This window comes from Seriola aureovittata, chromosome 20 (genome assembly GCF_021018895.1).
Source record: "Seriola aureovittata isolate HTS-2021-v1 ecotype China chromosome 20, ASM2101889v1, whole genome shotgun sequence".
Classification (NCBI taxonomy): Eukaryota; Metazoa; Chordata; class Actinopteri; order Carangiformes; family Carangidae; genus Seriola; species Seriola aureovittata.
Genome location: NC_079383.1, coordinates 20,885,553 through 20,910,659, shown reverse-complemented (window position 1 = coordinate 20,910,659; position 25,107 = coordinate 20,885,553). Strand labels below are relative to the sequence as shown.

Genomic DNA, 25,107 nt, shown 5'->3' with positions numbered 1-25,107 from the left:
TCCTAATGCAAAATTTAAATTGTTCACTGTCACAAAAAGCAAAGAAAAGCAGCAAATCCTCACAACTGAGCTGCTGAAAATAAACGACTGGCTTCAATGATTAACTGAATGTTGAAATAGCTGTAGATGTTTCCATTGTTTGTTTGTTTGTTTGTTTGTTTTTTTGGCATCTTTTAAGACCTGAAACCAAATACAGGTCCTTTCCAAGTTTTTATTTTTTATAATTATTGTGCCAGAAAATGACTGAATGTGCAACAGCCTTTCAAAAACAACTGCAAGAAAAAAAACAAGAAGTAAAACTGCAACAGAAAATAAATATTCACCTGTAGTAAAGTTTTAAAATTACATTTTTAACACATTATTCATTTTATTCTTCTAACTTTCTCCAGTAAGTTTTTAAAAAAAGAATCGTGTTTCAGAGAGACGTCTGGTTTTGACCTCTGACCCCGTCGTTGCTGATGAAACCGGACAGCATTCTTCCAGTTGCAGGGATTTCAGGAGGCAAAAATAAAAAATGCAAAAGCCTCAAAAAAGCAGTGTAAGAACTGTCTGAATTTCAGTTTCATTGGATTGTAAAGTAGTTTTTTCTTTACAGAGAAAGAGTCTGACTCAATCCAGTGGAGCTAACACACCCATACCGTGAGGCGCTGAAGGACTGCGCTTGTGTTACGCGAGCTCCTCCACATGATTACCTTGACCTACACATACATTGCTGTTATACACAGCGTTGTTGTTACCTCGTTCCGCCTTTTCTATTTACCTTTCATTCTCTGCGCGGCAGCTACATACCACAACCAACAAACACGTCCGCTGCTCACCGCTGGCGCTGAAAGAATCCCGAGCCCTGTGACTCCAGCCCTCCTTCACTTCTTTGGAGGGAAAAAAAATAAAAAAGAATAAAAAGAGAAATGAAACAGCCCACCTGGATTAGAAAATGTAACCGAAAAGCCGGGTACCGGCGAGGAAGAAAAGTAAACACGAGGATAATGCCATCTCTTTTACACTACCAACTGTGCTGCTACGATCCAAAGGGATTATAAACAACTCAAACAAGCAGTACTACTTCAAACAATAAAATACCTTATTAAACCCCAACATGAGAGGGCCTTTGGGAAGGAAGACTTTTGATGTGTACACAATCCCTGCAGTAGTGAATATATTTAGTCTCGCACCAAGAAAAAGAGCAAATCACTCTCCTGACTCCATTCTTCATTCTGAGGGATATCAGCAGCCAAATTCAATAACAGCCTTAGATCATCGCCCAATCCATCTCTGAATCATCCCATAGTCTTTGCATAGCCTTAGCCCCCACCCCACCCCCCCGGCATAATTTAACACTGTCAGACTATGAACTCATCTCCCTCCATAGAAAATGAATGGGCCGGGTTCCAAGAACAGGATATCATCACAGAAATCCCTCAAACTTCTCTGGAGCCACTAAATTTCACTGGATTTCAGATGTGTCGAAGTTAAATCCACCGGCAGGGGAGGAACGGGATGAAAAGGGGATGAGATTTGGTCCGAATGGAGGAGGGGGGGGGGGGGGGCACTTTGTCCTGCCCCCTTTTAGTTTCCATTGTACATACTGTGGGATACACCCACTCGAGTAAAGAAGACTTAAAGTCATAATGTAGGAAAAAAGAAAAGAGAAAAGAGCGTGCCATTTAAATGAAAGTTCAAATGACATGCTTAAATTTCATATTCAGAAATTGTCCTTGATTTTTAATGGACATAAAAAAAAAACAAAAAAAACTACAACCCAGCACAAAAAGGCAGAGAAAAGTATTAAACATATTCAGCTCCAGCCAAAAGATCCACAGATCTCTGCTGTCCCTGAAAACTGAATGAATGTTTTGCAGCGTAAGAGAATGAAAAGAAACGGACATCGATTCAGCCACCAGCTCTTTTCAATGCAGTTATTGTGGTTATATTTTTTATGAATTAGCCTTGGGCTCCCGATGTCTGAGCCTAACTGGATCAAATTTCCCAAATCAGTCATGTGGAATCAGTAATGAGACGGTGAGGGGTGGGGGGTGGGGGGTGGGGGGGTGGGGGTTAGTTTTGTTCAGTGGAGCATCCAGGTTCGGAATCGAGTAATCATGCTTTTACAGCCATGCCTGTACCTCAGATGAGGAAAGAGAGCAGCAAAGGTCACTCTTTGCATTCTGATTATTTACTAGATCATTTGTCTGTTAAGTTCTGCCTCTGAATAAAACAGCCTCCAACAAAGTGCTACAAGCCCCCCCCCCCCCCCCCCGGCTACACTTTCACCAGCCGTCATCATTTAGTCAGTCTGTAGATGAAGGTGTTGTGTAGTTGTCGCCATAGGGGTATTTACTTTGTTTCTTGCCCCCCCCCCCCATTGTTCCACTTCACCATCATCTTGCTTCCTTATCTCGAAGGTTGGCAGAGCTCAGGTCGGGAGGGGCACCCTGTTTGTTTTCTAGCTGTCGGGATGAAGCGTATTTTGGGGTCGAAATAAATATTGTCTATCTTTTTTTTCCGTCGGATCCTTTAGTTTCCTCGGGTTGGACGACTTCTCTTTTACTGCTAATTAGCAAATGTTAGCGTGGGTGCTAACGAGCTGAACTAAGACGGAGAAGATGAAGTTGTTTGAAGCACCTTGTACCTTGTAAATATTGATCCAGGGATAAAAGACGAAGGCGTTTAAAGAATGCTTATTTGTACCAATGTAAACGCAGAGATCCACTGATTTGATCGACAGCGTATCCAGATTTAGATAAACATGGTAATAACAGGTGAATACAGAGCCTTAGTTTTATTACTCAATAAAAAAAGACATGCAGAAGGGGAGAGTTTATTATTTACGGAAAAAACACCATCCAGTCCGCCCCCGAACTGTTTTCCAGTTCCACGTGATTGATAGCAGAGGCCAATTATCAGGCAGGAATAAAAGCTTGAATTAAAAGCTTAAATTTTACATTATATAATGCAATTAGTGACTATGTGCAATTAAGAAAAAGAAAGAGCGTAATGAATTCAACACAATATTTCAAGCACCAGAAACAAAGATAGAAATCGCAATTAGCAGACTTCCCCGCCATCGCAACCCCGGTGCACTATTTATATTCCGTGGCCACTCAAAACAAAGTACACATTATCTCCCTGTTCTCCTGCTGCCAAGTTTGTTTTTTGTTTTTTTTAAACACAGTGAACCGGTGACAGTATCTTGGGCTGCAACCAACATGGTCTGCAAAATACACCACCAAGAGCAAAAGGTACGGAGGCACGGTGGTGAATCACCGACATTAGTCCGATGACGGGCTCATACAATTCCCCTAATTGCCTTGAGTTACTGCGCACAGATTCTTCTCCACGGAGCAATGAGCCGCCGCGTGTGACATCGCTGCTGAAGTCACAAAGAATTAGCTGCAACCAAAAAATAAAAAAGACTTGACCGCATTGTTAAGAAATACTCCCAAAGCGTGACACCACTCGCTGAGGATTCCCTTTGAAGCCGCTACCTGATTTAGTTAACTACGCCCTGTGTGATATATATATAAATGAACAGCACTGATATGGAAATAAGCACGCCGCACCAGTCATTTACTTTCAACACGGCTCAAAGTGAGTCTTCTATGTGTGTGTTTGTCATATTTTCAGAGCGGACGCCAAGTAAGGAAGCTGTAGTAGAAAAAGGCTACACTAAGAGCTTTTCCAGTACATGTAGGTCATTTCTCCTCCCTGTGGAAATATAGCCTGTTTTAGGATTAGGGGGCTATGATTCATTATGACTGAATTTAATTACAGTGAGAGGTGGCCAATGCATCCCCGGTTTTAGCATATTAGGGTCCCTTCATGCATCGGATGGCGAATGTCTAGAGGAGAGTGTGGGGGTTGGGGTTGAATAAAGAGTGAGTGTGAGTGTGTGAGGAAGGAGAGAGAGGATGGGGGGGGGGGGTAGAAGGCTTCAGGTTACTTTAGCAGAGCAGCAATTTGGACACGTCCGACGTGGACACACATTACTGAGCGTAATCAGGTTAAGGTGAGAAAAGTCGTATAACTCGTTTATATATTCCTCCGCTCTCTCCCCTAAAACTGACGTCAGAACAGCCCTGAAGTGCACGACTGTAAAACAAAGAGCGAGTGGATATTATTACTTTGACTCTCTACCACTGGTGTGGATCTCAGTCTAACTACCGGTGTGTTATGGCGAATAATTACTGCCAACAGGAGATGGGTTTTTGTGCGTTACATGCAACAACGCCAAGAAACGGAGATGTTGGTTACACTGTACAACAGCTGGATAATCAGGTTTCACCTTCACAGATTTATCCGTGTTATAACCAGATTACTCTTCCTCCTGTAACCTGAAAAAGGGAAACTTGATGTTTCTGAAATGAGACTACAGCTGAAAGTGGGTAATAATCAGATTACCACGGCGCTCCAGTGTCGGTTAAGAGTCAAACTCAATGGCGTTATTTTATTTTTTTTGATAGATGTTGAACCTGAGGTCCCATAAGCCGCAGAAGGTAATACATAATGAATCAATCCGAAAAACACACCAGACGCAACGGGCATCCGTCTGAACGCACCTGGAGTAAACGGAGAAACAACAGAGATGGGAGAAACTCGATATCTCGGTTTATCTTAAGGAAACATTTGTAACATCTCAAATCTCTTGTCTGCTGCCGCATCAGCGTAAAAGCCCGTTTCAGACACACCGACATCAAACCTCATTTCATTCAGACATCCACGTGAGACGCAATTAGTCAGTCCGTGAAGAAAAACGAGCACTCGTCTATAATGCCTCATTACGTGTCGGGGAGAAGTACCGCTGACCAACGAGCGCTCTCCTCTGCCTCTCACATCACGTCCGTCCTGCTCTGCAGCCGACTCAATACGTATCTATACTTCAGAGAGAGGTAAACGCTCTCCCCGCCTCTTCTTTAAAAAAAAATAACACAAAACCTTCTAGGGAGGGAACAAGTGGCAGATATTTAACCAACCTCTTTGTAATACATGAACTGCCTGGATCCAGTCGAGCCCCTCGCCATGCTTACATTATTCAGCGAAGTGCCTGATACCACTGTTATACCGAACACAATAGTCTCCAGGCCACCTGTTATCCACTTTGTAGAGGGAAGAAATAGAGATCGAAAAACTTCACTTTTTGTGTGTATTCATAGTATGTCTATACTCTCAGCACAGACTCAGGACCTCTGCTGAATTATTCAACATCAGACCTGTTGGGGATGTCGAAAAATTCAATACATCAGCACTTCAGGAAACTTCAGCAACCAAATATTCAGACAAAAAAAAAAAAAAAGGCACATAAAAGAGGAAACCGAAAAACATAAAATACACAACTTCAAACTACTTCACAACTCCCTTTGCTCTCACCATATCCCTTAATATTTAATTACGTTTGAATATCACTCGCTACGAGAAAGAAGGTTTATCTCATACAGTAAATCCAGACGCCAGAATGATGCACCTCTGTTTTTACAAAGCCGTCATCAGAGCAACATAAATTTGAAGAACTTCGCCGAGGGGTGAGACGAGAGGACAGCGAGTAAATCCAGGCTCGGAATAATAACCTCACTAAAAGACAAACAGCCTCTGTAATAAGTGCAAACATATGAGAAGTAAATCACTGAACCAAATATCTGGTGTCTCCTCGGCTCTTTAGGACGCTGCGGTGGAAACGTTGCAGTTCTTTCCGTGCATCTTTTCAAAGTTTTTCAATTTGAGAGTTATTTCTTTAAAGGGCCTCGCTGGACTTCACTGGAGCCACTCAGGTGTTTTCACTGATGCTGGATATTTCACAGGAGCATCTAAAATCTGTGATTGACTGACGGCTCCCTCGGCCTCTCTTAGTTTTAATGCAGAGTGAGAGGGCAGGACAGATTACACCTGTATCATTCTTAATTAGTACGTAAGCCATGTCCCAACTCGGGGGCCTAACCTTAACTGAAATGAGACGGTCTGGACCCATAGAGGAGTTTCACTCACTTTTTACATCACAAAGCACCGCTCCTGTTGCCTAGCGACCATGACAACACATTTTCAACTGAGCTGAAACCCAAAGCTTACGTTTAAAAGTGTAACCCTCAGGCTCTGTGTCGTTTGCTGCCATATTATTTTCTGCCATATTACTTCCACCTGGAAACACCTGTGTGGGTGCGCCGTGATTGGCTGAATTCAGACACAGTCTTTTCGCATAACACGTTTAGTTTCTTCGTCACAATATCAGATTATCGCTACGTGAATTTCACGATAACAACATTATCACGATATCTATAGAAAAATGTAACACTCTCAGTCAAATTCATCTTTACCTTTGTCCATTTAGACTCAAACAGGAGTGTAGAAAAAGAGCAGTTATACTTCATGGGTCGTGAAAAGGAAACTACATCAACTGACTCACAAGGACTCACATCTGCTATCACGATATTATCGTATATGTATTTGTATATAAAGAGATAAAACACTCATCACAGTTTGGCGACAGTTTGTCCGACCCGCGGAGCAAATTCACCGAAATCAAAGCTCAGACAGTTTGAGTCTGACCTGACGATGAGGCCAAAACAGTGTTCGTCAGATGACCGGGGCGTCAGTGGAAATGAATTAAGAGGTGTGACCGAGGCCTCAGCTTGATGTTTCCCCCAGTGACTCCCTTTGCTAAGGAGGTTGATTATAAGAGGTACAAGCAGAGCTACGTCTCTGCTGAAGCTCTGTAGTGTCTGAGACGGAGACACATGCGGTTTATTGGCTGCTTCGGTGTTGAATCAGTCTCAGTTTTACGCTCCACAGTCTTGACTTTGTCCTGACCTCCTTCCTTCTGGACTTAAACTTTACTGGACTTCATCTGAAAAGAAAAGAAAAAAAACTGCCCCGCTGATGTTGACTGCAGCTTTGCCCCCTTTATATGTTTGAGAGAGTGCAAGTGTAAACAACGTTCCTCCTCTGTCCTCTCCCCTGCCCCTGCTGATAACTACCCTCTGGTCTAGTTTACGCTGCTGTTTTCGGCCTCTTTGATTCCCTGGCTCAGATAAAGGCTTTCCCGCTCTCCCAGAAGAGGCCCCCAGGATGCCTCATGAGCTCCCCCCTTCTGCGAGCACTTGTCCCTGGTACAGTGTGTACGATGCACGCCCCCCCCCCCCCCCCCCCCCCCCCCCCCACCACCACCACCACCACCACCACCACCACCTTCCTCCCCACTGTCAGCTTAAATCACCCTCCTCTCCGGCTCAACATGCTGCTCTCACTACTCCCCAGCTGCGACGGCGAGTTTGCGGCACCAGCGAGCGCGAGCAGATGCTATTGAGGATGACCTTTGCAGCAACGCCCCGTGCTCTATGATTCTAACCCGTTTGACAGTGAACATCTAATGGAATGCTAATGAAGTAGCTTGCATAGTAAAACGTGATGTTCCCTCCGGTGTAATTATCTGCGGGACTATCCCCGATGCACATGACGCACATTGTTTGATTATTAAACCGAGTTAGTGTCAAGCGAAGCGCCGGGTTCCTGCTACCGGGTCAGAGATGAAAAATGTCCAACGGTTGTTGCGGTAAATATGATCAAACATGAAAACTTGTTGCGAAGAAGCTGCAACGTTTGGGACAAGTCACCCCCCCCCCCCGGTCACACTTGAAGATCCGACAAGATATTCTTCCACCGAGAGATGTTTTTCCATCGTCTCACTCCTCATTGAGCTTCTTTTATTTGCGCTGAAAGAAATCCCTTTGTGAGTGTAGCAGCTAATGCCGCCCGCATGCAGCCTGAATTATAAGGTGAAATAAGTCCATCCATTACTCGGATGGTTAGTCAGACTGCCAGTTTTGAAGACATCTCTATAAATAAGTGAGATTCAGCATAAGGGCTGTGTCTGTGCGCTCGTACCTCCTGTGATGTGAAGCACCACTCTGCCTCAGAGGCTCAGGATTTCTCCGCTCACTCGAACATAAACAGATCTATATATGTATAAAGTCCTTAATAGCTTGTAGCAGTAGCTTTACAAAAGTTATTAGATAAGGGGAAAATACTCCAAAGAGTAAAAGCGAAGGAGAGGAAGATCTAAACATTGATTCGCCGCCTTTATGTGATGCAGAATGGCACGCCGACTAATAGCGCTTACTCAGCAGGAGCCGCAGACTGGCACGTTTTAAACTCATGCAAATATTTAGCCACATGAACGAAATCATTAATCCCACCGTGTTTACCGCTAAGTGTTTGTTAAGTGGATGAGTTGCTTCAGCGGTTTTTTCCTGTTTTGTTTAAATATGTGCGTCACCAATTTTTGCGGCGGGGGGGGACGGGGACGACACTGTGTAAGTTTGTGCTTCTTATAAAAATGTATGTATGTTTCCGCAGGGCTCGATGCGACTGCAAGCTGATTCCAGGCCAGTACAATTACCCGAGGCAGAGTGCCAAGGAATAATGAGACATTTGGTTGTGAAATTCAGAATGTGACAGAATGCATTAGACCCGAGCAGACTGCAGATGCAAAGGGAACAGCCAGGCCAAAGTGATGACTTCCTATTTCCTGACTATATCATATTTCCCTTTGCTTCCAGCCAAACAAATGACCAAATTGTGCAGCGACTGTGCCTTTGTTTGGACACAGAGTCCTATTGTCTGCCATATTAGATACCCGGATACATCTGACAGGAGAAATTACTGCTCGTGTCACTCTAGTGTTTTTTTGCCTACAAACCTGCTGGAAAGTTTTAGAGCTGAGTATGAAAAATTAGATCCGGCTTTTAAGTTTTTTATTTTCAGAATTCATTTCGAGTAAGGTCATTTTGTTGACATGATGGGACCTTCCACGTCGCTCACACTGAGTCAGGAGGTCAGGGTGTCCCGCCCGGACTTTTTTGTTTTTTACAGCAGCAGCAGCAGCAGCGTGCCCTTGTGATACCACAGCGAACACACACTATGTGACAACTATGATCTAAGGGAACAAATAATGTGACAGCTCCTCAAGCTCCCAGGCAGCCTGCTCTGCCCGCGGGGGAGTAAATGAATCTGATTTTTCATACTTCTGAAAGGGTTTCGACTTGAGCTCGGGCGCGAGGTCAGATGTAAAGATGTAGCCGGTCTGACTTTTCACATGTCTGATGCCATGTTTTCCCTCGACTTTCGGTCCTACAACTATAAAGACACAGATACAAGACAAAATATGATCAATCAATAAATATATAAATATATATATGTACTATCTGTTAGAAAAAGGCCTAGCAAATGAATGAGTTTGTGTAAAGTCCATGTGGATAAGCAGATCTCTCCACATCTATGAATAAGTAATCAGTCTGCTCATGTCCTCTGGGATTTACTAACAAGAAAAGCAATCAGACACAAGCATGTGTAAAAGAAAAAGCAGCACTCGAAATCCAACTGTACCGGCCTCTCTTCTTTAACTTTCAAATGGGCACAACACAGGACGAGGGCAGAAACATTTGAATCAGAGTGAACACAGCGCAGATGTTCACGAGCGTAAAATAAAAACAGATAAATAAATACTGCTCCCTTCCCTCCCTCCCTCCCTCCCTCCCCTCACTCGTCAGATATATGAGATGAAATGTCCAACAGTATTTTAAGACACCACTGGATGCTCGGACAAGAAATGACCTTTAGCTGAACTCAAGTAGTGTCACAAATATGCTCATTCTGATTTAGATGCTTCCCCCCCCTGTCCCCAACATCCCCCTGGCAAAAAAAGAAAACAGAGGAGAACAAAAGGACAGTGAAATGTACCATAATTCCAGCTGGAGACGATAATCCAGTTCAGAGGCAGCAAGGAAATGGGCTTGTGAGAGGCAGACCCAGCAAATACATGCAGATGAGAATGATTATCCTGCAGATGAGCGGAAAGATGAAAACTAATTTCATAATAAGACCAGAAAATTCTCCAAGATAACAAGGATCTAGAGAGCTATCCAAGACCCATCTGGCCCTGCACCCGCAACACGCTAGAGCCATTTTCCAGGCAGGAGCTGTCCATTTACACTGTGGTGCTGAAAGCTTGGGGGGGAACGGGAGGGCAACATTTGTGCACACCGAACCCTGTGGTGTAAACCAATGACTTTACAACAGGCAGCTTCAACATTAATATCAGACATCAAAAAGAAGGTTTGAGGTTCTTGTATCTGGATTTCACTTGAATAAACTTCTACTTTGCTGTATTTTCTAAAGGAAATAACGTCCTTTTTACTAACATCCGTTTTCACCAGTTGCTTTCAGCGGTTTCCAGTTGTTTTTTTTTTATTATTACCAATAGTGCACTTTGACTCAGTACAAGTATTCAGCTGCTGCACTGAAGTACATTTTGAGGTACTTGATTCCACTCGAGTATTTCCATTTTATTCTACTTCCTGTGTTTTTTATTCCCCTACATTGATTTAACACCTGTATTTTCTGTTGGTTTTCAGTGGTAGAATGTAACTAAGTAAATTATGAGGAGCTTGATTACACTTCCACTAAATACTGTGCTTTTTACAGTTTGAATTATTATTTTACTTCAGTTTTTTTCCTTTTATTCCACTTTCTACTTCTACTTTGCTGTATTTATGATGGAAATCATTTCCTTTTTACTCCACTACGCTGATTTAACACCTGTTTTCACTAGTTGTTTTCAGTGGTAGAATGTATCTAAGTGGAGTATTTCCAGTTTTATTCTACTTTATAGTACATCTCAAGTAGAAATATTGTGTTGTACTTGTTAAACTACATTTAACTGGCAGCTGTAGTTACTAGTTACTTCCAGAAGTGGAATATAACTAAGCACATTGATTGGGTTTCTGTAGTGTCGGTGCATATCGAGGGACTTGTCTATAAAGTAGTTAGGAGTTTTATTGCTTTATGTAAAAGCTACTTTGGATAATAGGGTCTGCCAAATGAGTAAATGTAAAAACTCCTTTGTGTATAAACTTTGCTTCATAACTTGCCTTGTTAAATTATCCTCTCAAACATGCTTTTCAGCATGAGGTGTACTTCAGCAACACTTTTGTGCCTCCACATTTAACATTTCCAGGCAACATATAAGCACTTGAACGGTTCATCAACACGCTACAGTGGAGCTGTAAGGAAAACACAAGGTCATTTTAACCATATGTTGTATAAACATATTTACATTTTTGATGCAGTTTGCTTTTGTGTTGTTTCTCGTGGTGTCGGCCTGAGGATATGTGATCCATAACAGAACAGCAGCGTTACCCCGCAGTCACTTTGTGAGTGCACCCTCGCGTTAACCGTGTCATTTGTGCCTCTCTTTAAATGTCATTGGGAGGCTTTCACACCTCCCCACCAAAACATGCATTACTTTTGTCTGTCTGCTTGCACCTTGGCAGAACACCGACTACACAAAGACACATATATTTCCTTTTTTCTGGGGGCTGATTAAGATGCAAATTACCTTGTCATGTTGTGCAACAGCCTCTAAACTAAAACTGTACATTTGTACAAGCGCGTACTTCAGCCTGGCTGGAATGAAATACACAATACCCTCCCACACTGTCTGTGTTCTGTCTCTTCATTTGTTTAACATTATATAGGGCATTGGAAATATATACAACTCTGTAAAACTCTGCTGTGTCCCAGATTTTGCAGGTCCTTCTGCTAAGAGGTTATTGATATGTGTAGTTCCGTACAGGTGCAACAGACCTACAAAAAATAGGGTATGTGGGGATCAAGGTGTTTTGTTTTTTTAAACTAGGGGAAAGGTTCAGTCGAAGATTATTGTTTCTGCAAATGCACTCTTTTGTGCATGAAACAATGCATTGTTGAGCCATGCTAATGCTGACCCACAAACAGCCAAAGATCACTTACCTTGCCAACATAGAGCGGTTCATTTCCTGTGTACTCCTCCAATACGAAGAACTGGTTCCATACCCAGCTGCGTTTGTGCCTGTGCAGGACGTCCCAGGGGTCTGGATCTGAGTGCGGGGACCTCTCCAGATCCCCAGAGCTGGGCTTCAGCCCCCAGCAGCCCCTCTCCTGCAAGGGAAGCAGGAGCGCCAGGAGAGCCAGGGCTCTGCATATGCCTGAGCAACACCACCCCATCATCTGGGCCCCCCTCCAAAAAAGCACTGAGGCCAGAAGAGAAAAATTAAAAAAAAAAAAAAAAAAAAAAGGACAGAAAAGCTGAAATGTCAAAACCCTCAGGGTTTTATCCACACAGTCCTGACCCTGTGTTTCACCAGAAAGCAAGAGCAGTCAGACACTGAAACGAGCGCGTGGGTTGAAAAAGAGTCAAGCTCTGCATTTTGCTGTGTTGCTCTTCTTTTTTCCTCATTGGAGACTAAAAGTGGGGTAATTCCCTCCACTTTGGAGCCGGGGAGTTGACATTAAAGCTGGCTAACAGGGTCAATGGCGGCCGGGGAGGCTTCAACACACGGGCTGTATAATTGGCACCTATCAGAAGAGAGAGAGAGAGAGAGAGAGGGAGAGAGAGAGAGAGAGGGAGGGAGGGGTAAAATGAAAAAAAAAGGAGAGAGACAAAGACATAGAGGAGAGAAGAGAGAAAGTACTGTCAGCAAAATTGCCCGTGTGACCGCTGTCACTTTAGACGTGGAGTGATGGGCCTGCTGATGCAACTATAATGACATTTTTCACCAATCATGAGGAAATTGGTCAAAAAAAAGAAAAAAGAAACGCAAAAATGAATAGAATAGTAAATACAATCAGCACAACGTCCTTGACATACACACTCTCACCTACACACACACACACCACAGAGAAAGTGGGTGAGGTCAAACTGTTAATAGGGGGTGTGTGGGTGTGTGTGTGTGTGTGTGTGTGTGTGTGTGTGTGTGACCCGGCTTTTTCAACGCACATAAGCAAAGAGATTGCAGAGCGAATGAAACAACAGTGGCTGCACGGAATAACAATCAAACGCCATTCAGCTGCCTCCCAATTATCTGGGCTTTACCTCACCAAGGTCGTTATTTTGTCATATTTTCCTTCGTATAAGATCATGGCGTAATGGCGGTGGCGGGGAGGGGAGGGGAGGAGATGGGGGGGGGGTGTAGGGATCGCCACTCTAACGCTAACAAGCCACATGATCTGTGATGGCGAGCTCTCATCACTGAGATTAAAAATAAATCTGAGCTGTCAGCAGCATGATGGCCCGAGCGCTCCTGACCTCTACTCCCGAGCAGTTTGTTTTGTCGGCCTGAGCACATGCGGGGGTGGGGGGTGGGGTGGGGTGGGGGGTGGGGGTGCCATCCTCGTGCTGTGACAGATCCGACCCCCTTGCCTCCCTCCCTCCCTCCCCTCCTTCCAAAAAAGATGCCAGAACATGAAGACTTGTCAAAGCGAGAGAAAAGCATCAGCTCCTGACAGATGATGTTCTTCATGTCACAAAACATCCTGGCAGCGCCGAGCAGTTAAGCAATTACACAGACTTCATAATATCGCCGGCGTTATCTCGTCTGGTTTTGACATATAACAACGACTTCAGCAAATTCCTTCAATAAATATTGTGAAGTTGGAGAGCTCGCCGGAAAAATTTATGCAACAAATGGGGATGATACTGACTCAGAAATGACATTTCAGACGTTTAGAAAACAGAGCTGGACCGCACCTATATTTATTTCCTCTGACCTCTCTCTCCCTCCCTCCTCAACGCAGAGTATTGGCAGGGTCCTGGACGACGAAGGTAATTGCTTTGGCATGCAGTGACCTCTTTCAACCCACACAGATTCTCCACTTCTCATCTTACCCCCCCCCCAATCCCTCCATACATAGCTAAAAATGAAAAACAGCCCACCACACATCCTGCTGGAAGTGATTTGCTGTTACTTCTTAATGGCAAAGTCATTACCCAGTGCTAATAATTAACAAGGAAATAAATACCAACTGCATGATTGTCACCTCGGCTGACATGTTTGTGAGAAGCATCCTGATCGTGTGAGAATTTATTTTTATTTCTTAGAAAAAGGCTTCAAATCCTCGATGAAAGAATCCTGACAAACACAAATCGAGTCTAAACTTTATCCGAGAAGCTGTGGGAACGCTCCTCCTGCTGCGCCTCTGCTTCCTGACCCGTCGACTAATCAGTTGGTCGATCCACAGAAAAATAAACCGGCGACTCCAGATTTTTAAGACCGCAACACGTGCACGTGCAGCCACACACACACACACACACACACAGACTCAGAGTCACTGCCTCTGCACGACAATCTAATGGTAGAGGTGGAAAAGTGGAGCAGATGTGGCTGCAGGGCAGCACGAGTTGTGAAGGCAGGTTGCAGCGGTGGTATCGTGGGAAGAGAAGATCCCATCAGGGACGCAGGGTCAGTTCGAGACGAGCGGACAGCCACGTTAATGCCTCTCATTTCACTAGACCCTGAACACACCAGGAGGTGGGGAGTCAGTGAAGATAACACTAATGCAGTTGTGCTCAGTAAGGCAGATATCGGCTTTTTATTAAATGTTTTTTTTTCTTCACTACATTTCAATGGTTTGTCATTTAAAATAAAAGAAAAAATTAAAAGAGCACAGCGTCAAATCTAGCTTGAAATTAGCAGCAAACAAAGATGGATGTGGCGAGAGCGTTTCATGAGACTACTTGAACGTTTCCTCTTCCTGTCGGGGTCAGGTGGTTGGACAATAAGCAGTTATCAATGATGCGTTAACTCACTCGATGGGAGTTGTGTTTGCTCTAACTGTCACTGTGCAGACAAAAGGCGAGAAAAAAATGTAAATGTAAAGCAGAATGGCAAAAAAAAACCTTGAGTGAGAAAACACAGGGAATATTCTTCTCCTCGCAGATATCAAACTGTCTATTCTTCTTCATTTAAAGGCACTTTTAGCCTTCTGCTGAACAGCCGGGGTGGGTCACACTGCCTTAAAACCCTGCTAATGTTTTGGTGCCAAATGCTCTAAATGCTTCAGTTGGTTTTTCCGCCCTGCAGATAAAAAATAAAATAAAATAAAATAAAACTGGTGCTTTTTTTTTTCCTTATCATTTAAAAATATTCATGATATCAGCACAAAATATCCACATTTGGCTGATTCAGTCAAACAACATCAGCCTATCAAAGATGCTCAAAGTCCATATAGAAGAGGAGGGTGTGTGTTGGGGGGGGGGGGGGGCTGGGGGGGGGGAGGTGGGGGCAGTGTCAAAGTGATGACGCCAAATTAAGTGAAAATGTGAAGATAAAGCCGTGAATGTAAAAGCCTCGCAGTCGTCCCCCGGCTCTGTTTCTCTTACACACTGTGTCCTAATCCCATTTGCCAGTCTCACAACAGGATTACCAGTTCTACAGCGCTCAGCAACCAGTCACATGCTTCCTTTGATCCATATTCTCCTCCATCACCGGGTGTACGTTCAGCGTGGAGTCACTCGTGGGCCAGAACGCACGACGCTGCGAAACTGAAGTTCATTATCGCCGTGAGAAACGCTTCATGTTGGTTCATTCTCCATCAGCTGGAAGAATCCGCTGAAGGAAACCAGCACTTTTCTTTCTTTTTTACATTGTAGTGACATTTGAAGCTTTGTTTATAATTAAAAAAAAAATGGCTGCATATTATAATAATAATACAATGCACCACTTTTCTTCCTTGTTTGTCTCTTTTTGGGGGAAATTAGAGCACGGAGTCAACTCCTGTGCAGAACAACAACAACAACAACAACAACAACAACAACAACAAGAGATGGTGGCTCGTCAGTGTTTGGCTCAAGGACACTTAAGACTATTCATGCAGACACTGCACACACTTCTCACAAACACACACGAGGCAACATCTGCAAACAGATGTGCAGGTGTGGATGGAACACAATACCTGCACACACAAGAACACACATGAAGCTGTTTAATCTACCACACAGGAAGTGGATACTAATCAGGAAACAAGCTCATTCATTTTCCTAAAAGGCAAAAGTTGTTAAGTCTTTAAACTAAGCCTTCAGCCCCCCCCCCCCCCAGCAACATGATAACATAGCAAGAAATGTTGGGATAAACACAGCTGCTGTGTTGAGCATCACACCACACCATGCTGTGTATTCCACCCACCGTGGAGAGCTCAGGGCTTTACAGCGACACAACCACGAGCAGCACAAGTAAATCATTTCTGCAGAGTCAGATCCAAAATAATTTGATGCATGTTGCTGAAAATAAACTTGCAAAAAAACAAAAACGAATAAAAACAATTCCATCTGTATAAGATATGTTACTGTGCACTGACCCATGGTGTTTCACAGTTTCACCTGTCCACACTGCAGTTACTAGTTCCGTGGATTTGCTGAACCGTGTGGACGTGATTATTTAACGTGAGTCCCGGTTTGATTGGACGTAAGTTGCATGTTTTACCCTCCACTTGTTCCCAGAAGGAGAAGATGAAGACGTGCACTCAGAGACTCACATTGACTCTTTGCAGAGTAAATCAGCAGGTCACCCCCCCCCCCCCCCCCCCTCCTCAGGTTGGCCTTGCGCACTGATGTGACCTGACTGCTTTAACCCTCCTGTTAAGTATCAATCATTGCGCATTAGCCGTCAACACCTGCACAATGCAGGGAAAGAGAAAAAGTTCGCAGGGCGCACCTGTTCCCGGGATCGATAAGAGACGTTTTCCCCAATAAATTAAGAAAACAAATAAATAAATAAAATGAAAAACATCGCGCGTCATTAACTCAGATCGATTAAACATCTCGACAACTTCAGGGTTTGGAGGAATAAAGACGCAGGAGGAGACGGAGGATGGCGGACAACCAGCACATGATTGGAATCGGGCAGCACGAAAACACCGACAGTCAACATCTCTGAGCGGCCGCCGCAGGAAACCTGTGTCCGCGGAATACTAATTATACAATAAGCGACGGGACAAGAGAAACCGCACAGAATACCAAAGCAGACCGTAAATGACCCGAGACGCAGTGTGTGTGTGTGTGTGTGTGTGTGTTGGGGAGGGGGGGGGATAAATGAATGAAAAACACACACATGACGGTAGCACTCAACTGTCCTCACCGAGCTTCTTCGGGATCACACTCACCGGGAGAAGGACGGAATAACTTCACAGATGGTGTCAGCTTGTAAAAGTTGAGCCCGTGTTATTTTTTTTCCCTCCTCTCCAGAAAAAAAAAAAATCCCCCACACACGCAGCTTATGTCAGAATAAAGAGTTTGAAAGTTTGCATGATGAAATTAGTCCTGGTGGCGGAGCAGGGCTGCTGCCGGAGATCGCGCGTAAATGCTCAGCCTTGGCAGGGATGTGGCAAGTCTGACTCACTCTCTCACTCTCTCTCTCTCTCTCTCTCTCTCTCTCTCTCTCTCTCTCTCTCTCTCTCTCCCTCCCTCCCTCTCTCTCTCTCTCTCTCTCTCTCTCTTTCCCTCCGTACATCCTGCGCAGTGCTGCCTCTGTGCAGAGAACAGAATACCCCCCAGCTGCAGCTTTTTTTTGGGTATGCATCTATCTCTCTCTCTCTCTCTCTCTCTCTCTCTCTTCTTACATAGGCAACAGGGGGACGCGCAGCGGCGGCGGCAGCGGCAGCGGCGGCGGCGGCAGCGGCAGCGGCGGCGAGGACTCAGCGCGCCGGACGAGACGCGGAAAAACGCTCTCGTCTGAGCCAAATCCTCGCTGACTGGAGTGGATGGAGCCCATCGAAATAGTTTGACCAAAATAAGTTGGCGGGGAGGGAGCCAGGGACACACGCAGCGTTTCTGGCAGAGAGGACGAGGAGCCGAATTCTCACCAACCTGCCAAGTTTTTTGGCAGCAGATGGCATGTGTACTGTTAAATGATGGCCTCGCCGGTGAAAAGAAAAATCAATACAAAATTCTTGACACCTCCAACCAGAGGAGAGGAATTTAGTATTCCCACCCTTCCACCCCTCCACCCCTCCACCCTCACCACCCCCCCCCCCCCCCTCCTCCAATTCACCTTGAGAATTAATTAAATCCTGAAAGAAATCGAGGAAATGTTCGAATAAAAAGATATTTTTAAAGTTGCAAAAGTTGCTGTTTTTGTTCTTTTTATTTCTTGTATAATTCACTCTTTCCAAATTAAATTTTTTGAATTTTTCTTTTGTGCATTTCCGCATACATATCCCGGCTCCCATTCCTATTCAGAGTTTTGTTTTTCATCCAATTAGCTGCAGACTGAGCTCCCGTGGTGACAGGAGAATGCTGCATGAGGCTGGTCCTCTCCACAACTAAAGCACACACCAAATGTAACCAGCCAGTATTAGTTACTTTTCCTAATTAGTGACAGAATACATACAGTATATGCATAATAGCACAAGAATACCCCCCTCCCTCCTCCTCCTCCTCCTCCTCCTCTTCCTCCAGCCTTGTCAGGGTAAAGGAGTTTGCAGGTGTTTTACACTTTACCTTTTTTTTTTTCCTCAAAGTATTTACATCTGTTTTCACATTATATTAAACACACACACACACACACACAAAGCAGGGCATTAGTCACAAATGCATTATGCAGTCTTTGTATTCCTCTCCATGCTCTTTGCATCTTTGAGGCAGAATACATTAGAACAGTGCTGCTCTTTTTCTTTTTTTCCTTCTCTGCTCTGTCATTTAAGAAGGAGGCGCTGACCCAAACTAATAGAAAGAGCAGCCTCTGTCTGTCATACCTGGAAGAGCAGTTAGCAAAAGCAGAAACTCAACACACTGACTGGACAATGCACAGGTAGAAAAGAAAAAGAAGAATAAACCGGAGTGGAGAATAATGTTTTAAGAGGCAGAGGGAGGGGCGGGAAAGAGAGGGAAGTTAAAGGTGGGTGATGACAAGATTAAAAAAAGCGAGGGAGAACTCAACTTAAAGGATGTATGGAGACAGAGTGCAGAGGGAGAGTGGGTGTGTGATAATAGAGGGAGAGGTGAAAGGGAGGAGAAAGGGGAGGTTTATCGCAGGAAGAGTGGGGGAGAGAGTGGGGAGAGGTAGAGGGAGGATGGGGTGGGGGTGGGGGGGGGGTGCAGCAGTTCAGCGGTGAGAGTTATTTAATTGGAGAGTGACATTGGGAGCTCGGCTCGTCAGCTCTTCCCCCATCCATCAGGCCCGGTCAGGAGAAGCCCGGGGTGATGTGGCAGGCGTCCCGCTCCCTCCGGATCCCACGGCCGGCCCAGGCATTTAACCGCCTTGCCTCCGCATCACATCTCCTCCACCTTTTACCCAACCCACCGCCATCACACTACCCCCCACACCCCCCACCCCCCCCCCCCACCCCCATCAGGATGCTCTGACCTCCGCTCACCTGGCCTACAGTAATCTGCTCCCCTGTTACACACCTCTTCGTTCACACACTAACAAGAGAGACAGTGATGGGGAAGAGCAGCAGCTTATGGACCGATGACGACGCTCTAACTGACATGGATATATACATGTATATAAATATATATGGACTGATGCTAGCAGCGCAAATACGTGGATAAATTGATCAGCGATGTTAATTGCTGGTCAGTGTCTGACCTGCTAACACGCGGTTGACATTATAATTCCAGTTACTGCCTTTCACTGTCATTGGAAAACAGATGATTGTAACATTGACTGGCCAATTTCAGCTCTAAACAAGGTATTGATTTCCCCAGTGGACATTTAAAAAGAAAAACATGTTGCTGTGCTCACAGCTAAAAGAGCTGTCATAACATGTGTTAGCTTTTCTCAGAACATCACCGGCTCAGACGGAGCCAGACACAAGTAAACAAGAGAAGGAGAATAATGATGAAATAGCCCCACACACAATCACACACACACACAATCAACCACACACACACACACACATATACACACAAACACACACACACAATCTGGTCGGTCTTATTATGCAGATGCAGATAAGAAAATCCACAGTGAAATATGGAAATGTCCGCACAACTCGCAGTTTAATTAATTTTGATTCAAGTTTATTTTTTTAAGTTTATGAAAATGGCGCTCGCTCGCTCGCCGCCGCCGCACTGCGGTCGACCCCTCTGGTTCCTCGGCGCCGGTGGAGCAATGATTCAAAAGCTAGTGACCTTTTTCACACCGTGATCTTGACAGTGGGATCCAGATTTATCTTCAAATTGAATTCCATTTAGCGGTTGTTCTAATTCATCTTTGACTCCTTCTTCTGCTCCGTAATTGCACCGAGACATTTGCACACGAGTTAAAATGGCCCCTTTAATTATTTTTATTTTTATTCTAATTCTTTTTGCTGATTGATTGCTTTGTTTTATTTTTTATCTGTTGAGCTCAGACACATGAGGAACAGTGTTTGTTTCAGCCACTGTGTGTGTGTGTGTGTGTGTGTGTGTGTGTGTGTGTGCTCCAACATGCATTTCACTACACGGAGTTCATAGGGTTGCAGAGAGCCCGGGGATCTGAGGCAACAGAGGGGGCCTTGATGTTCAAGGGACAAGGCCGGGGAGTTAACGTCCCCCTGACTCCATCACCATGACCAAAATACAAAAGCTGGGCTCATTTGCATACGCTGCATCAAAACATTCCCGCTCCTCCTCTTTGAGAAGCAGGGATTTAGACTAATCATCCAGCAAGTATTGAGTGATTACATTTTCATCAGATGCAATGTAAGAGGGTCGAAAGATCAAGTGAACTAATGGATGACCTAATCATGGTGGATTGGCCGTATCGATTCAGATGGTCATATCCTCATTGTCTGTCAGAGGCCGCAGGAGCTGGAGGCGGATGCAATCCCTCACTGGCTGAAACCACCATATTCAAGAAACCAACCTCATTCAGATTACACTAATTTAGCCCATACCTCTCCTGCTCCCCCGAGGGTTAAATAGATTACGGGGGAGGAATGGCAATCTTGCTGAGTTGCAGCTTAGAACTTGTCTTCCAGAGGGTTAGACTTCGAATAATTTACTGTAACAGGTTTTTATCAAACCCCATTCCCTTTTTAGGTATTTTATTTTTTCCTCATATTTCCTCACGGGGAGATACTGCCGAGCATGCTACGCCTGCATGCAACCCCCCCCACCACCACCACCACCCATATATAAATTGTCTTAATCCTCATTGATATACAGTGTGTTGAAAATGTTGTCATGCTTGCAGATGCAATTTTGCACGCAAGCAAAATTATGACTTGGTGGTTGGTGACACCGGCTGCCAACACTGCAGAGACAGTCATTCTTCAAGGACAATCTTCTGCATCTATGTGAATAATCAATGTTACTGAAAGTTTATCATGAACTTGTGGCATCTGTCATACAGCATCAGGCGAAATCACTTATGCAAAGCGCATCTAGAAGTAAAGTGACATTCGTTCTTCCTGGAGACGATCGAGACAGAGAAAACCCTTAAAAGGGAAAAAGAAATCCAGGTAAATACTTGAGATTGAGACGGAGGTGTAGATAACAGACAAGTACAGAGGTCATTCTCAGCAATTTCCCTCCAGACGCGTCACAGCAGGTTATGAAAGGGAAACGTCTCACTGCAGACAGACATGTTCATTCACCTCAGTTTGTGTCGACTGAGACGGCATCCTGATCCGAATCCTAATGACACACCGACTTGCTAGCATTCAGCGGGTCTGTGTGTCACAGAGCGGGAGAGCCGTGGCAGCTCGGGCTGCACTCTCAATTCACACACAGACCCCCGCACCTACAAAATCCCAACAAAAAAGAAAAGGGAGAAATAAGTCTGTCGGTGGAGATCCTCCGTGTCAACATAGCCTCGATAATATCCTGTGATATACGCTGGATCGGGGTGACGCTTGAGGAAACCTATGATTATTACTCTACTTGCTGCCATTCATTTCTCACTGACCCAATACAACACGAAATATTTGAAGCATCTGAATCGGGCATCTGCATCAAGAAATCCACAGAGACTTCTCACCCCAACCCGCCGCTGGTTTTGGAGGCTCAAAGATTCGCCTCTCGTGAACCTCACAACCAGCAGCCACACAGCTAGCAAACCAGCAGATGAAAAATTGGCAGCTAAAGAGACAGATTTTTCACTCAGGACACGGAGGAGGCCAAAAACCAGAGAGAGTGAATACCATGAAACACTTATCGCTTTTAGCTTCCTTTCTCATGGAGGTTGACAGGGCAGTTATATCAATGTGGAACCGGCTTCACAGTGGGAAAACTAGAATTACTGCCGTGCGGGCTGTATCCCTCCACCAACCAGCAAATTTGCAGGAAGTGTGGTCACAATTTCCGCTGATATTACAGCATTACAGCCACCTAAACAAATTCCCTCACCAGGTGGTGTTGAGATATCACATTTGTGCCAAATCCGAAGAAGTTCCCTCAAAATGTTACTGAGATATTGCGTTCACAAGGCCAGAATCGTGTTTTGTGAGGTCACTGTGACCTTGACCTTTGATCTTTCACCACTAAAATCTAACCAGTTCATCCTTGAGTCCAAGTGAACGTTTGTGCCAAATTTGAAGAAGTTCCCTCAAAGTGAAACAGACAACTTGAAAACACAAAACAAACAGCTAAATTTCGAAAAACCACTCAGAACAGCTGTGTCTCCATATGACCAGCGGGTTAAAAACTCTTATATTTGGCCTGAAAATGTGGCTAAATATGCCGCTTTGGATTCAACCGTCATATACCGTGTGTCCTAGCTCATTCATCGCCTGTAGCCCGATGCCGGACTTTGGGTTGTACGCTCAGCACTAAGCACTTGAGATGAATGTGACCACAACTTAAAGCATTAGCAAAAACTTAGCATAGCCTACGTGAGCTAGGCTACGTGAATGAAAGCCTGAGTGGGAGTCCTCCGTCCCAGATAAAAGTCTATTTAGCCACATTAATATGTAACTATGAAGATATGAAGAACAGAGGGCTTGAGAGATTTTGCTGCAGGCGTTGTTTCTATTGATATTTTAATCTTTTTATTTTATTTTTATGTTTCAAACCTTTCCTTTTATCCATTATAACTGCCGTAAATCCAAGGTGAATACAGCAGCTACCATCTGCAGAAGAGCTGCAATTTGCATGTACTTTCTAATTCCACTCTTCAAGTCTTCAGAGGACGAGTGTTTAAACGAAAGGTTGGATTTTAGTGGTGTATTACAATTCAAATTCTCAGGTGAAATTCTGCTATATTTCTTCATATTAAGACACAAACTTTTTTATTTAAACTAGTTTATTTGTTGTACCTCCAGAGTCGGGGGTTTTCAATTAGGATTTCCTTGAGTGGTGGCAAACATTCCAGGCTTTGACAGCCAGCCTTGACTACATATCACCCAGATGCTTTTCTTTCTATTTTGAAAATAAAAAAAAAAGGAAAAAAAAAGATGGGCAATAATGTCACCTTGTGTTACATACAATGGGAGAGAAATAAAGAAAAAGAACCGGAGAGGAAGCACAAACAAGACAGAAATGAGGACAGGATGAGACAGAGACACAGATGAGAAGCAGGAAAGGACAGTAAAAGAAAAAAAAAAAAGAAAAAGAAAAGAGGCAAAGGCATTGGCTTTGTCATGACAGTCTCCTCTCCCATGGCGGGGAAGATGTGTGTTCACATGCTCCAGTAGTCAGGCTGAAAAACCCAGGCCTGTTGCATTCACTCCAGCAGAGCAATGGCACTCATGGTTGCCTGGTTGGCAAAGAGCTTGTTATCCCCTCATCCCTTCGTCTGCTTTCGCCTCTTCCTTCCTTCCTTTCTTTTTCCCACACCACAAGCATCTGCATTCTGTTTGCTTCAACAAGCCTCCGTGTTTCCTGGCCACCATGTAACAAGGAAACAAGTTGCGCTTTTTTTTTTTTTTTTTTGTCTTGCAAGAAACAGGTGAACACAAACAGCACAGCCAACAACCCAGGTGGTGTTTGCGTCAGGTGAAGCGCCCTGATCCTGAAAATCAAATGCAGTCCTGTCAAGCCAAATACGGTGTTCCCATTGTGCCTGAACCGTCCCGCTGGTGACAGAAGTGAGTCTCCAATCTCAAGAAAAGGAAATGAACAGAGATAATCTAATGGACTCAATCAACCAACAAGTGTCAGATGGGAATACACAGGCACGCATGAGGAGCTGGGTTCACTGAATACACTGGGTAATGAATGCTAGTGGAAAACTGAGAAGTATAACAGGTCTTCATCATCTTCTTCTTCTTCTTCTTCTTCTTCTTCTTCTTCTTCTTCTTATCGGGCATATTTCAAATGTTTCTCATTAACTCCAGGAGTTTCTATTCCCCCCCATTAAATTTTCTTTCCATCTTTATGTGAATGGGATTGCATGAGCCAAGAACACTTGCTGAGTCAGTGGGTGGAGGGCAAACAGAACAAAATACATTACCAATCTGTTTTTTTTTCCTTCTACTTCTTGAACACAGAAAGTGAATATAAAGTAAGGCATTGTTTAAAAAAAAAAAAAAGGCACAAAGGAAAAAATTGACTTTACAGCAGGAGCAGGAAATCGTGTTCAAAACTGGGAAGTAAGGACAAATATTTGCTGTTAACTGTGGAATACCTCCATTTCTTTAAATGCTGCATCCGTATCCTTCCTCATAATAGAATAAACCCCCAGGAGCAAAAAAAAAGATAATTATAAAACTACATGTGTTGCTTCACAATCAAGGATGAAACTGCCAAAAATGTCTTTTGCAAATTGTTGATTTCCCTTGTGGCCACTGGCTTTATGTGAGTTCCCCTAAGCAGTGATTACTGGGGCCTCTCAAACTTTGGACAGCTCCACTTGTTGAAGTGTTGTTCATGGGCGCTCTAGTAAAAGATTAAATTTAACTTTTTTTCTTCAAAAATATTTCCAAAATTTGATTGTAAAAGTGTCAGGAATGGATTAAACATACCGCTCTGGAGTAATGTTAGCATGTCAGGCTAACTACCTTAACTAGCAAATAGTAACCTAATCCAGAGCTAATTCCAAGGGCGAGGAGCATTTCATAGTACATTGTTTTGTTGGATTTCTAAACCCACAACCTAAATCACAGAAGTAAAAGTGTGAGAAATAGAATAAACAACGTGTTAACTGCTCTAATGTTAGCATATCTAGCTAACTAGCTTAATAGCAACTTTGTAGGCTAGTGAGGGAGCATTTCATACTTGTTTGTTAAGGGATATGTGTCATGTGTTATTCTGATCATACATGTTTCCTTCTTATACCAATAATGCTACGACTATTAAAAGAAACAGAGCCATTGGAAGAACCATTCTCAAGGTTATTGTTTTAAATCAGTAACACAACCAACTCATGAGCTAACATCATCCAAATT

The 25,107-nt window shown here is 44.0% G+C and overlaps 1 protein-coding gene across 3 annotated transcripts in view; it reads right to left on the bottom strand.

The window, feature by feature from the left end:
- cdh7a (cadherin 7a) overlaps window positions 1–25,107 on the bottom strand; it is a 132,701-nt gene that overhangs the window by 71,123 nt on the left and 36,471 nt on the right. Inside the window, exons 1-2 of one of the 3 annotated variants that reach the window (XM_056364767.1) lie at window positions 16,935–17,281; window positions 11,794–12,378 (exon numbers count right to left, since the gene is read on the bottom strand). In XM_056364767.1, the coding sequence (XP_056220742.1) occupies window positions 11,794–12,030 (237 nt within the window). In that variant the 5' untranslated portion in view covers window positions 12,031–12,378; window positions 16,935–17,281. Of the gene's footprint in view, window positions 1–11,793; window positions 12,379–16,934; window positions 17,282–25,107 lie in introns of those variants that run through there. The other 2 variants (XM_056364765.1, XM_056364768.1) reach the window with 2 other exon arrangements.